This window comes from Mercenaria mercenaria, chromosome 19 (genome assembly GCF_021730395.1).
Source record: "Mercenaria mercenaria strain notata chromosome 19, MADL_Memer_1, whole genome shotgun sequence".
Classification (NCBI taxonomy): domain Eukaryota; kingdom Metazoa; phylum Mollusca; class Bivalvia; order Venerida; family Veneridae; genus Mercenaria; species Mercenaria mercenaria.
Genome location: NC_069379.1, coordinates 30715525 through 30728912, shown reverse-complemented (window position 1 = coordinate 30728912; position 13388 = coordinate 30715525). Strand labels below are relative to the sequence as shown.

The window sequence follows — 13388 nt, the reverse complement described above, 5'->3', positions numbered from 1 at the left end:
AAGTGACCTGTTGACCCTTACTTTTCTCCTACATCTGCAGAATGAATGGGTATTCTCAAAGTGAAGTGTCCAGCCTACTTTCTGTACTAATCCGCAGGCAGTCATTTGCACAAGAAACCATGATTGTCCAGAATGTTTTACCCCTTTCTCTTCATTTACACCAGATCTATAATATTTTGCCACCTTTATAAGCTCAGAATATCTATTTACAATCAAATCCATCATGAAATGAGAGATCTCGTTTCTCTCGAATACACTTCCTTTAGTTGGGTAACGAAGGGCAGGTAACTGTACCTTGTTACCTCATTCTGCGACTCAACATTTTTGTTCAGGAAAAAAAAAACCCAAAAAATTATAAATCTTGCATTTAACGATGCTATGACTTGTATATATGGGTAATATACCAGTACGATATGATGTTCGTTACGTATAAGCGTAGAATATTAACACGGGTTCTTTGGTTTACTTTTCATAATTTCTATCATATGTAGAACTATTGTTCGAAAGATCTATATACCATGATCAATACGTATTTGGAAGTTAGATGCTTAGATATTCAAGCATCCCTCAATAGGACAAAAGATTCTGGGACATCTGTCCAAGTGACATTTAATTCGTATTAATTACATTTTGTTGGCGTTTTACTATATCTTGTCTGTATTCAAATGTCAAATGTAATATACTGGTGACAAGGCCGTCACTTTAGGTTCACAATGACACACTAACCATAAGACTGGTTTGTTTGTAGAAGTCGTAGTGGCTTGGTGTCATTACGCGAATCAGGAGCCCAGTTAACAGATTGTTCCGGCTTTCTTTCATACATTGATATTTAGTGTGAAAGAGTACATTACAAGTGAGGTCATGGCCCCAAAGTACCTTTAATTTCCTATAAGGTTACATACAAATATATTAATGCAAGGCTTCAATGACACAATGTACTGAAGACAAATGCAAATTCCTTCTCTTTAGAAATCAATCCGAGAGAAACAATAAAGTCACTTTGCAGTGAACTGTTGACCTGCTACTTTTCTCCTCACATCTGTCAGAATGAATAGTGTATTGCATTTCTACAAAGTGAAGCGGTCCAGCCTGCTTTTTGTAGAAATCCGCAGGCAGTCATTTGCACAAGAAACCATGACTTCCACAGTTTTTTACCCCTTTCTCTTCATTTACATCAGACTTATAAAATTTGGCTACTTTCAGAAGCTCAGAATATCTATTTGCAATCAAATCCATCATGAAATGAGGGATCTCTTTTATCTCGGATACATTTCCTTTAGTTGGGTAATGATGGGCAGGTAACTGTACCTTATTACCTCATTCTGTGACTCAACATTATTGTTCAAGAACCCACCACCCCCCCCACCCCCCTCCAAAAAAAAAAAAAAACACTTATAAATCTTCCATTTTACGATGCTATGACATGTATATATGGGTAATATACCAGTACGATATGATGTTCGTTACGTATAAGCGTAGAATATTAACACAGGATCTTTGGTTTATTTTCCCATAATTTCACTCATATGTAAAAATATTGTTCGAAAGATCTGTATCCTGATCAATACGCTTTTGAAGTTAGACGCTTAGTTTATTCAAGATCCCAATAGGACAAAGATTCTTGGACATCTGTCCAAGTGACATTTAATTCGTATTTATTACATTTTGTTGGCGTTTTACTACTACTTGCCTGTATTCAAATGCCAAATGTAATATACTGGTGGCAAGGTCGTCACTTTTAGGTTCACAATGACACACTTGCCATAAGACTGTTTGTTTGTAGAAAGTGTAGGGGGGCTTGGTGTCATTACGCGAACCAGGAGCCAGTTAACAGATAGTTGCGGCTTTTTACACATTGATATTTAGTGTGAAAGAGTACATTCCAGTGCGGTGATGCCCACAAAGTACCATTCATTTCCATGGGGTTACATACCAATAAAATAATGCAAAGCTTCAATAAACCCCAATGTTCTGAAGACAAATGCAAATTCCTTCTCTATAGAAATCTACCTGAGAGAAACGAAAAAGTCACTTTGAAGTGATCTGTTGACCTGCTTCTTTTCTCCTCACATCTGTCAGAATAAATGGTGTATTCTACAAAGTGAAGCGTTCCAGTCTACATTTTGTACGCATCCTCAGGCAGTCTTTTGCATAAGAAACAATGATTGTCAAAATTTTTCCCCTTTCTCTTATTTCATCAGATCTATAAATTTGGTACTTTCAGAGCCCAGAATATCATTTACAGCCCAAATCCTCATTAAATGAGGGATCCCTTTTTCTCAGATACACTTCCTTTATTTGGGTAACGAAGGGCAGGTAACTGTACAATGTTCCCTCATTCATGGACTAAATATTTTAGTGAAGAAAAAAAAATACTTATAATCTTGCATTTAAAGTTGCTATGACTTGAATATGGGTAATATACCAGTTTCGATATGATGTTCGTTACGTATAAGGGTAGAATATTAACACGGGGTCTTTGGTTTACTTTCCATAATTTCACTATAGTAGAATATGTTCGAAAGATTATATACCCTGATCAATACGTATTTGGAAGTTAGATGCTTAGTTATTAAGATCCCCCAGTAGGACAAAAGATTCTTGGACATCTGTCCAAGTGAATTTAAAATTCGTTTTTATTACATTTTGTTGGCGTTTTACTATAAACTTGTCTGTATTCAAATGCCCAATGTAATATACTGGTGGCAAGGTCGTCACTTTAGGTTCACAATGAAAAACTGGCCATAAGATGGTTTGTTTGTGGAAGTCCCTAGGGGCTTGGTGTCATTACGCGAATCAGGAGCCAGGGTTAACAGATAGTTGCGGCTTTCTTACATACATTGGATATTTAGTGTGAAAGAGTGCATTCCCCGTGCGGTGATGGGGCCCCAAAGTACCCTTCATTTCCATAGGGTTACATACAAAAATATTAATTTCAAGGCTTCAATGACACAATGTTTTGAAGACAAATGCAAATTCCTTTCTATAGAAATCTACCCGAGAGAAACGAAAAAGTCACTTGAAGTGATCTGTTGACCCCCTTCTTTTCCCTAAACATCTGTCAGAATAATAGTTTTCTCCTACAAAGTGAAGCGGTCCGCTACTTTTGTTAACACATCCTCAGGCAGTATTTGCACAAGAAAACAATTATTGTCCAGAATATTTTACCCTTCTCTTCATTTTTATCAGATCTATAAAATTTGGCTACTTTCAGAAGCTCAGAAAATGTATTTACAATCCAATCCATCATGAAATGGGATTCTTTCTTCAATAACTTTCTTTGGGTTGGGAACAAAAAGGCAGGTAACTGTACATGTACCTCATTCTGTGACTCAGCATTTTGTTCAGAAAAAAAAAAAAAAAAAACATTTATAAATCTTGCATTTAACGATGCTATGACTTGTATATATGGGTAATATACCAGTACGATATGATGTTCGTTACGTATAAGCGTAGAATATTAACTCGGGGTCTTTGGTTTACTTTCCATAATTTCACTAATATGTAGAACTATTGTTCGAAAGATCTATATACCCTGATCAATACGTATTTGGAAGTTGGATGCTTAGATATTCAAGTATCTCTCAATAGGACAAAAGATTATTGGACATCTGTCCAAGTGACATTTAATTCGTTTTTATTACATTTTGTTGGCGTTTTACTATATCTTGTCTGTATTCAAATGCCAAATGGGATATACTGGTGGCAAGGTCGTCACTTTAGGTTCACAATGACACACCTGCCATAAGACTGGTTTGTTTGTAGAAGTCGTAGGGGCTTGGTGTCATTACGCGAATCAGGAGCCCAGTTAACAGATTGTTCCGGCTTTCTTTCATACATTGATATTTAGTGTGAAACAGTACATTCCACGTGCTGTCATGGCCCCAGAGTACCATTAATTTCCCATAGGGTTACATACAAATATATTAATGCAAGGCTTCAATGACACAATGTTCTGAAGACAAATGAAAATTCCTTCTCTTTAGAAATCTCCCCGAGAGAAACACAAAAGTCACTTTGAAGTTACCTGTTGACCTGCTACTTTTCTCCTCACATCTGTCACAATGAATGGTGTATTCTACAAAGTGAAGCGGTCCAGCCTACTTTTTGTACAAATCCGCAGGCAGTCATTTGCACAAGAAACCATGATTGTCCAGAATGTTTTACCCCTTTCTCTTCATTTACACCAGATCTATAAAATTTGGCTATTTTCAGAAGCTCAGAATATCTATTTACAATCAAATCCGTCATGAAATGAGGGATCTCTTTTCTCTCGGATACACTTCCTTTAGTTAGATAACGAAGGGCAGGTAACTGTACCATGTTACCTCATTCTGTGACTCCACATTTTTGCTGAGGAAAAAACCCCCAAAATCACTTATAAATCTTGCATTTAACGATGCTATGACTTGTATATATGGGTAATATACCACTACGATATGATGTTCGTTACGCGGAGAATATTAACACGGTGTCTTTGGTTTACTTTCCATAATTTCACTCATATGTAGAACTATTGTTCGAAAGATCTATATACCCTGATCAATACGTATTTGGAAGTTAGACGCTTAGATATTCAAGCATCCCTCAGTAGGACAAAAGATTCTTGGACATCTGTCCAAGTGACATTTAATTCCTTTTTATTACATTTTGTTGGCGTTTTACTATTGCTTGGCTGTATTCAAATTCCAACTGTAATATACTGGTGGCAAGGTCGTCACTTTAGGTACACAATGACACACTGCGTCGCCTGATACTTATAGTGCTCTATCTCCATTGTTTGAAAAATTGAAATTTTTACATCATTTTGTTTGTCTCGCCTAGCTCTATCGTTCTGGAGGCAGAAAACGTAACATTTGACGTCATAGAGAAAGATCCTACTTTGCTCTATGTCCTCTGTTTGAATGTAACAGTAACGATTAAAGTACGCAAATGTTTTCTATACGCTGCATATGACAATTAAGAGATATGGTGCTGGGTGATTTCTTAGAGCTTTCACAAAGCTTATCCGCATAGGACTTAACGTAAATGAAGACCGCACCCGATACTGAATGCCTCAGTAAGGTGGGCTGCTATGAGCTAATTTATACGCTAGTTGTAAAATTCGTTTCAGCCTTACCAAAGCGCACCACCGGTATACGAGTGAAGGCAGAAACGAAAATCGCATTACAAGTGTGTTTTAATATCCGGCTACTGTGGCTTATGTGTTGGTCCCTCTCAGATATTGAAGGTATACCTTTGAAGACAAGGTCCTGATCTGCATTTTGAGGGGTTACATGGACGATTCGGTGCACTGGTTAGGGAAGGGTGACGGTATCAATTCGGAGTAAAATCGTATATTTACAGAGCAAATGTTTTCTATACGCTCCATATTAAAACTAAGAGATATGGTGTTGGCTGATTACTTAGAGCTTTCACAAAGCTTATCCGCATAGAACTCAACGTAAATGAGGACCTCACACGATACTGAAAGCCTTAGTAAGTCGGGCTGCTTTGACCTAAGATATACGCCAATGGTCGATTCGTTTCAGCCTTACCAAAGCGCACCACCGGTATACGAGTCAAGGCAGGAACGAAAATCGCATTACAAGTGTGTTTTAATATCCGGATGCTGTGGCTTATGTGTTTGTCCCTCTCAGTTATTGAAGGTATACCTTTGAAGTCCATTTTCTGATCTAAATTTTGAGGGGTTACATGGCGGATTCGGAGCACTTGTTAGGGCAGGGTGACGGTATCAATTCGGGGTGAAATCGTATATTTACAGAGCAAATGTTTTCTATACGCTGCATATGAAAACTAAGAGATAAGGTGTTGGCTGATTACTTAGAGCTTTCACAAAGCTTATCCGCATAGGACTCAGCGTAAATGAGGACCTCACACGATACTGAAAGGCTTAGTAAGTCGGGCTGCTATGACCTAAGATATACGCCATTGGTCAATTCGTTACAGCGTTACCAAAGCGCACCACCGGTATACGAGTCAAGGCAGGAACGAAAATCGCATTACAAGCGTGATTTAATATCCGACTGCTGTGGCTTATGTTTTGGTCCCTCTCAGATATTGAATGTATATCTTTGAAGTCATTCCTCTGATCTACATTTTGAGGGGTTACTTGGCCGATTAGGAGCACTGGTTAGGGCAGGGTGACGGTTTCAATTCGGAGTAAAATCATATATTTACTGAGCAAATGTTTTCTATACGCTGCATATGAAAACTAAGAGATATGGTGCTGGGTGATAATTTAGAGCTTTCACAAAGCTTATCCGCATAGGACTTAACGTAAATGAAGACCTGACCCGATACTGAATGCCTTTATAAGTCGGGCTGCTATGACCTAAGTTATAAGCTATTGGTCAATTCGTTTCAGCCTTACCAAAGCGCACCACCTGTATACGAGTCAAGGTAGGAACGAAAATCGCATTACAAGTGTGTTTTAATATCCGGCTGCTGTGGCTTATGTGTTTGACCCTCTCAGATATTGAAGGTATATCTTTGAAGTCAATGTTCTGATCTACATTTTGAGGGGTTATACATGGCCGATTCGGTGCTTAGGTTAGGGCTGGGTGGCGGTATCTATTCGGAGTAAAATCATATATTTACAGAGCAAATGTTTTCTATACGCTGCATATGAAAATTAAGAGATATGGTACAGCGTGATTACTTAGAGCTTTCAGAAAGCTTATCCGCATAGGACTCAACGTAAATGAGGACCTCACATGATACTGAAAGCCTTAGTAAGTCGGGCTGCTAAGACCTAAAATATACGTCAGTGGTCAATTCGTTTCAGCATTACCAAAGCGCTCCACCGGTATAGGAGTCAAGGTAGGAAGGAAAATCGCATTACAAGTGTGTTTTAATATCCGGCTGCTGTGGCTTATGTGTTCGTCGCTCTCTGATATTGAAGGTATACCTTTGAAGTCAATGTTCTGATCGACATATTAAGTGGTTACATGGCTGATTCGGTACACTCGTTAGAACAGGGTGACGGTATCAATTCGGAGTAAAATCATATATTTACAGAGCAAATGTTTTCTATACGCTGCATATGAAAATTAAGGGATATGGTGCTGGGTGATTACTTAGAGCTTTCACAAAGCTTATCCGCATAGGACTCATCTTAAATGAGGACCTCACACTATACTGAAAGCCTTAGTAAGTCGGGTTGCTATGACCTAAGAGATACGCCTGTGGTCAATTCGTTTCAGCATTGCCAAAGCGCACCACCGGTATACGAGTCAAGGCAGGAACGAAAATCGCATTACAAGTGTGTTTTTCAATAATGCATTCAAGTATTAGTAGTCCATAATCTATTTTGAACGACTATAACGATAAGTCTTACAAAATTATATGCATTTACAAAGAATAGATATGACCACTGTTAAATACTTACATACATGTCGGTGTGCATTTTGTCGAATATTGGAAAGCCTGGTTCAAATGTAACTTTTGGTCCACAAAAACTTCGCTTTGGTATAGAAATATCACCTACTTCCGTACCAAATGGCATTAATGGCACTGCAGTGTGAAACAATTTTAATCATAATGTCATTTATCATAAATGAACGTACACAAGCATACGACGGATGAAGTCACGGTGATAAGACATAAATACATGTATGTCATATACATGCTAAGTCTTACCGACAGGTTTTGAGATTACATTTGACGTTATTTGAAATAGGTAATACGAAAAAGACAAGCTGAATTTATGCAGTTTTATGTTAGTCACAATATAATCTGATTTTCAATATACCTGCGATGCTGTAAATAACAATACTTGTGTTGTATTGTATTCATACCAAACGTTTAAACTTTATATACTTCAATTCGGTATAACAAGGTTTTTTCAACATCTTGAGGTAGTTATCATGGCGAAAACATATTTATGATTAACATTCTGCTTAACCCTTATCCTGCTAACTTTCTAAAATGTCCTCGTCCTTCTTTCAATTTTGGCAATGCCATTTTTTTTTCGAAGGGGTGTTCACCGAAAATTTACTAACGGAATAGCTAACAATTATGACTAAGATCAGTCTGCACATCCGCGAATTTATGTTTGTACTTGTAAATAAGGTCTGGTGACTGGATCCTTGCCTCAGGATTCCCGAGTCATAATCAGCTACACAAGTCGAAAATGATGCAAAAGTAGAGAGATGTTTATATTTAATATTCCATATAAATGTCCTTCTTAACCCCGAACCAAGAAAAAGACTATCACTAATGATCAATTAAATTTCCCTTAATATTTGTTGAATATAAAACAAAATTGTCTATCAACCAGCATTTTAACAGTACAATTACAAAATATTTAAACAAGCCCAAAGCATTTGTAGCACTATGAAAAGTGACGGCAAATAAGTAATATAAACAGACAATTCTTTCTTTGAGTTTTGGTTTTCAAAAATAAAGATCATATGATTCACTCACTTGTATCACATTTCTTTGTGCGGTTGTCATATATCCCTGTAATGCATGTGCAGACAGACTCTATGCATCTTGAGTCCTCATATAGACAGTAATCTTTATTGACGCAATTATGACCTACGTCCGCTGCCAGACAAGACACAAAACGTTTTCTTTAGTATTATGCGAGAAAAGAAACACAAACTAATGATCTTATTATTTTTGCTTATTTCGTAAATTATAAAGTTCCATATACCTTAAGTAGAATTGATTTATCTGCTACATAAATATTTCCTTATACAATTTTTGTGTCAGTGTCATATTACTACAAATAAATTAATTTTCCGACAAAAGTTTCTCTCTTCAGCATCTTATTAACCTTTTGTATAGATAAATTTAAATGCGAAACTATATTTAGCAAATTTTGATATAAAAGACAGGATAGCGTCTCATTATTTCCTTCATACTCACACTTTGCAACACAGGTTGGTTCCACATTACTCCATTCTCCATTTTCTCCACACACTGTCGTTTCTTCGCCAACTAGAAGATACCCTTCACTACAGCTAAATGTAATTTCATTGTTGTATTTTATCCCCATTGAATCGTCCATGCTTCCACCGACAGGTACATTCAGGGGTCCACAATCTTCGATTGCAAAAAAAAAACGATATGTCAAGAATGTTTCTGGTTTGAAAACTAATCTATAACTGTGGAGCATACTTGCGATAAAAAGTGAAATTTGAATATTATAAACCCTCCAATGCTGCCTCTGTCACTGAATATATCACATGGGCATAGAACTGCGCTCATATTTGTTTATATCTTTGTCTATGGCTTTTTTTTGTGTTAAAACCCATTCCGTAAATATTCATACATAAACTCCCAAATGATTTCGAATTTATCGGACGGCGATGTTAGCGCTTGGATTTTTAGCTTTATCTTGTTTATATGTTGAATGGAAGTAAAATATCAAAAGGATATAGATAATGTTTCCACAGCTTTTTCCTCTGTTCTAAATGTCAAATTAAAGCATTATGTAACTTTAGGTTGCCAGTCACGATCCTATAGGCGATTCACGATGATACTAAAAATAGGAAATAAAATACTTTCTTTTGTATGTACGGATATTACTTTTTCAATCTGTGAAAACTGTACGATCTAATGTGCTTATGAGATACGAAGTTATTGTCTAACTTAAAACTAAAATGCATTCGCATTAATTTTTCTAAGTGATACCAGTCAACCGTACCAATTATTACACATGTTGAATTATCGCTCCATACACCTCCATCTTCACAAGTGATGAGACTATCTCCGTTTATTGTGTACCCCATATTGCATTCTATTTCCGCATAATTGTCATACACGTAGTTACTCGAACCATCAGTGCTTGAGACACGTCCGTTAATCGGTGTAGGATCGTCACAGACTTTTCAAATACAAAATATAACTGTATTATTAAAATCATGAAGAGTGTTATTAAAATTTCGTAAACTCCGTCAAAATCTAGAAGAGGTAGAGCTTTTACGATGTATAGACGCAAAGTACCTCTTTTTGACTATCATGCAACTAATATTTAAAGAACTACTGAAGAAGTATTACAGGGAACAGTACTAGTCGTAAATCATCACACTTTCAAACGTAATGAATCTTGTCATATTATCGTTGTTAAAAATGGGTGGTTTACTTACATTGCTGTTCACAGATAACCGAGTAGTTCCAACCGGCATATACTCCATTGTCAATACAAGTGGCTTTAGATGAACCATTTATATCGTAGCCATTGTTACATTCTATCATAGCTACAGATCCGATAATTGTGCCCAGAGAAACATCTACAACACCATTTGGCACTGATAGCAAACCGCAATCTAAAAATATATAAACAGATTTTATATTTGAACATTTTTGTTTCTATAAGCACGATTAACTATGATGATTTTCCCGATTCTAATGAGCTTACAACAATGTAAACAAGACTGATGTCTTAATAAGAAGTATTACAGAGAACAGTACTAGTCGCAAATCAACACACTTTCAAACGTCACCAAACACAACCTGCTCTCCCATTTTTCCTACCAAAATGTAAACAAGAGGGCCATGATGGCCCTATATCGCTCACCTGTTATCATTGCACTTGAGGACAAGAAGGTACTCAAAAAAAATATCTAATTCCGAATTCCGAAGGACGGGAACAACAAAGGGAAGAAATTTAACCAAAAAGAAAAAAAATCTTACAAGGTACAAATATGTCAAAATACACCTAAAAATTGGAGGTACCATCCATGTTGTACCACAGAAAATTGGTCTTGGTTTTTCCCTACGGCCAATAATAATAAAGTTACTAAAAATAAGCTATTTATAGTAACGTAAAGGGGAAGTAATTAAAAAAAATATTGTAAGTGAACAAAAGAAGGATCTGCCAAATAAATCTGTTGACATAAATGAAATTTCAGATCAGTATCTTCATTAGTTACGGAGATATACCTATTTTAATCTGAAATAATGGGAGGTAATTTCGTCACCTTGGCGCAAAAAGTACTGAAACTGGCTTTTTAAAAGAATTACAGGAGACACATAAAACTGTTTTGCTTATTTCCAGTAAACCTTTTTAATACCATACCATAGTGTGAAGTTAGTAATTATCAGGCCAATTTAACTTCTTTTAAACACAATCATTCATTAGACCATAAAAAGTTATTAGATATTCTTTTCCACTTACATGACTCTTTGCGCTAAATTTTTTACACGCAAAAAGTCATTTAAGTGCTGGTACCAGACTTTTTGCACTAACTTTTAATGTGAAGAAGTCAAGTTACAGCATTTCACATACATTTTGAAAATGCTGTGATATCATAAATAAGACCAAAAACATTGTGTTCATGGTTAATTTGATACATAAAAAATGTAAGTTGAAGAAAAAATAATCTGCTTTGTTTTTACAGTTTATTTTGAATAGCAAGCTGCAGTGAGTTTGTACTAAACTAGAGTGACGATTTAAATACAGTTAAATGACCATATTTTGCAACATCAGCACTGTTTGCAAAACATATTCATAAAGTAAACTTATCGCATTTTTCAACTCTGTCTCAATTTTAAGCAAATGCATACTATATTTTTAAACCACAAAATAGTTATTGAAATTAGAAAGGCAGTAACAACAACGGCAGTGAAAGGTCTTTTACACAAGAGACAAGTTCTCATAATCAGTTATGGTAGGCAGATAGAATTATATTCTTTCTGCAAAGACCAACCAAATAACATTAGTCTCTTGATAATTTTGACTGATTTGCATCATTCTCCAAAAAGGGAGTAAAGTTTGGGCAGTTGTGATCTTTCTCTCAAGTTTGGTTTTAACTTTACCAAGGGTACTGCTCAATCAAAGTCATACTTTATCAGGGTCCTCAATAAAGAATTGATTTTTTTTTTATTATCCTCCACCTCCAATTATTTAAGCCCATTAGTAAGAATATCAAGGTTTTTGATGTTTGATTCCATTAGCTTAAAGTAAAAAAAAAATTCCAAAGTCATTTCTGTTTTGTACGTGTTAACATTTTTACAATTGTTGCAAATGCTAACTGTGAGGTTGTGTAAATTGAGATGTTTTTACATGCGCGGTCGATACAAGAATAAAATAAATCATTTTCATTTGGGTAAGACCCCGTTCTCAAAAATTTTATGCGGATGAGAAAAACATGATGAAATTCAATTGGACTCCCTGGTTGCAGTTTTTTTACTCCAGCCACTTTTCGTTCTCTGGCAAAATTTTTAGTTGTAATCTGTTGCTCAAAATTTAGGTTATTCATAATTTATTTTAGGTCAATTGTGAAGCAAGTTTTACAACTTATATTAATCGCTCTTGACACCTCATTCCAGATGGAATCCATCACCACGAGGGTATGAGAGAAGAGAAGCCAGTTTCCTTTTTAATTTCCCTTTTAATGCTGAGCATCAAGCATTTTTAGGGAGCCACTGGTACCATTTTTAACGCCTTTGGTATGACACGGCCGGGGATCGAACCCATGACCTTCCGCACTCGAAGCGGACCCTCTACCCCTAAGCTATCAAAATTTGCACTGTTCTGGTCATTTTCTTTGTTTTCATGTATGTTCTTGTTTGCAAAACATATATCACACTGATCTCTAAAGACATTTCCTAGAGTTGTTACTGCACAACCTTTAGCGCAGTTGGCGATCTGTTATTTACTCTTTTTTTAGTTAAAATGAAGTTGAATAGTTTTGGACAATCATAGTTAATTGTATAAAAATGTTTCAGCATGTTAAAATTTAAAATGTTGGTTTATATGTAACGAAAAGGCAACTTCAATGAAAAACGTCTGTTTACATTAGTAAGAAGACTGAGGAGTAATGAAAATGCAGTATGTGTTGTTACCGTCTTCATTTTCAAGGTGTATATTCATGTTTTATTTTATGCTTTTTTGTCAAATACTGGAATAAACAGTGAACATATCATTTTCATTTTTCACAAGGATGGAACTACACTTGAATACAAAATGATATTGATTATAAATAATTGGGAATTTTTGGCAAATATACTTCAGTAAAAGATATTGAAGCACGAACATAAAGATACTCTCCGCCCCTGTGAAAAAGGTTCATGCACTTCATGAATTTATTCATGAATTTGTAAGAATTCATGAATTTTTTTCATGAATTATCAAAAAGGTTCATGAACTACAAGGAAAAGTTCACTGACATAAATTCATGAAGTCTCAAGTTCAAGAATATTACTTTCATTTCATGAACTTGTAAATGTAGTTCATGAACATTTCAGAAAATCCATTAAATAATTTACGAAATTCATGAACTTAAAAATGAAATTCAGATAATGATTGAAATTGTGTTTCAGGAACTACAGGGTTATGACTCTGTAAAAATGTTCTAGAACTAGTATTAATTACTTGAACATTCAAGAACTTCTGAAGAACTTAAAGAACTGTTCTTGAACCAGTATAACAGTTC

General features: G+C 35.7%; 1 protein-coding gene across 1 annotated transcript; it reads right to left on the bottom strand.

Annotated features, from left to right (window-relative positions):
- Nucleotides 1–9460: 9460 nt before the first annotated feature.
- On the bottom strand, nucleotides 9461–10476 carry LOC123541965 (complement component receptor 1-like protein). Its single transcript, XM_053531269.1, has 4 exons — nucleotides 10455–10476; nucleotides 10098–10277; nucleotides 9666–9835; nucleotides 9461–9490 (listed from the first exon to the last, which is right to left on the bottom strand). Exons 1-4 carry the CDS (start codon nucleotides 10474–10476, stop codon nucleotides 9461–9463), a joined length of 402 nt encoding a protein of 133 aa, XP_053387244.1.
- Nucleotides 10477–13388: the final 2912 nt, after the last annotated feature.

Bases quoted from the DNA above. Each gene is read 5' to 3' on its own strand.
- LOC123541965 (XM_053531269.1), bottom strand. From the start codon at position 10,476: ATGGGAGAGCAGGTTGTGTTTG. The intron at 10,278-10,454 runs GTGACGTTTGAA...ATATATTTTTAG, and splicing joins GGGAGAGCAGGTTGTGTTTG to ATTGCGGTTTGCTATCAGTG. The intron at 9,836-10,097 runs GTAAGTAAACCA...GTATTTGAAAAG, and splicing joins GGTTATCTGTGAACAGCAAT to TCTGTGACGATCCTACACCG.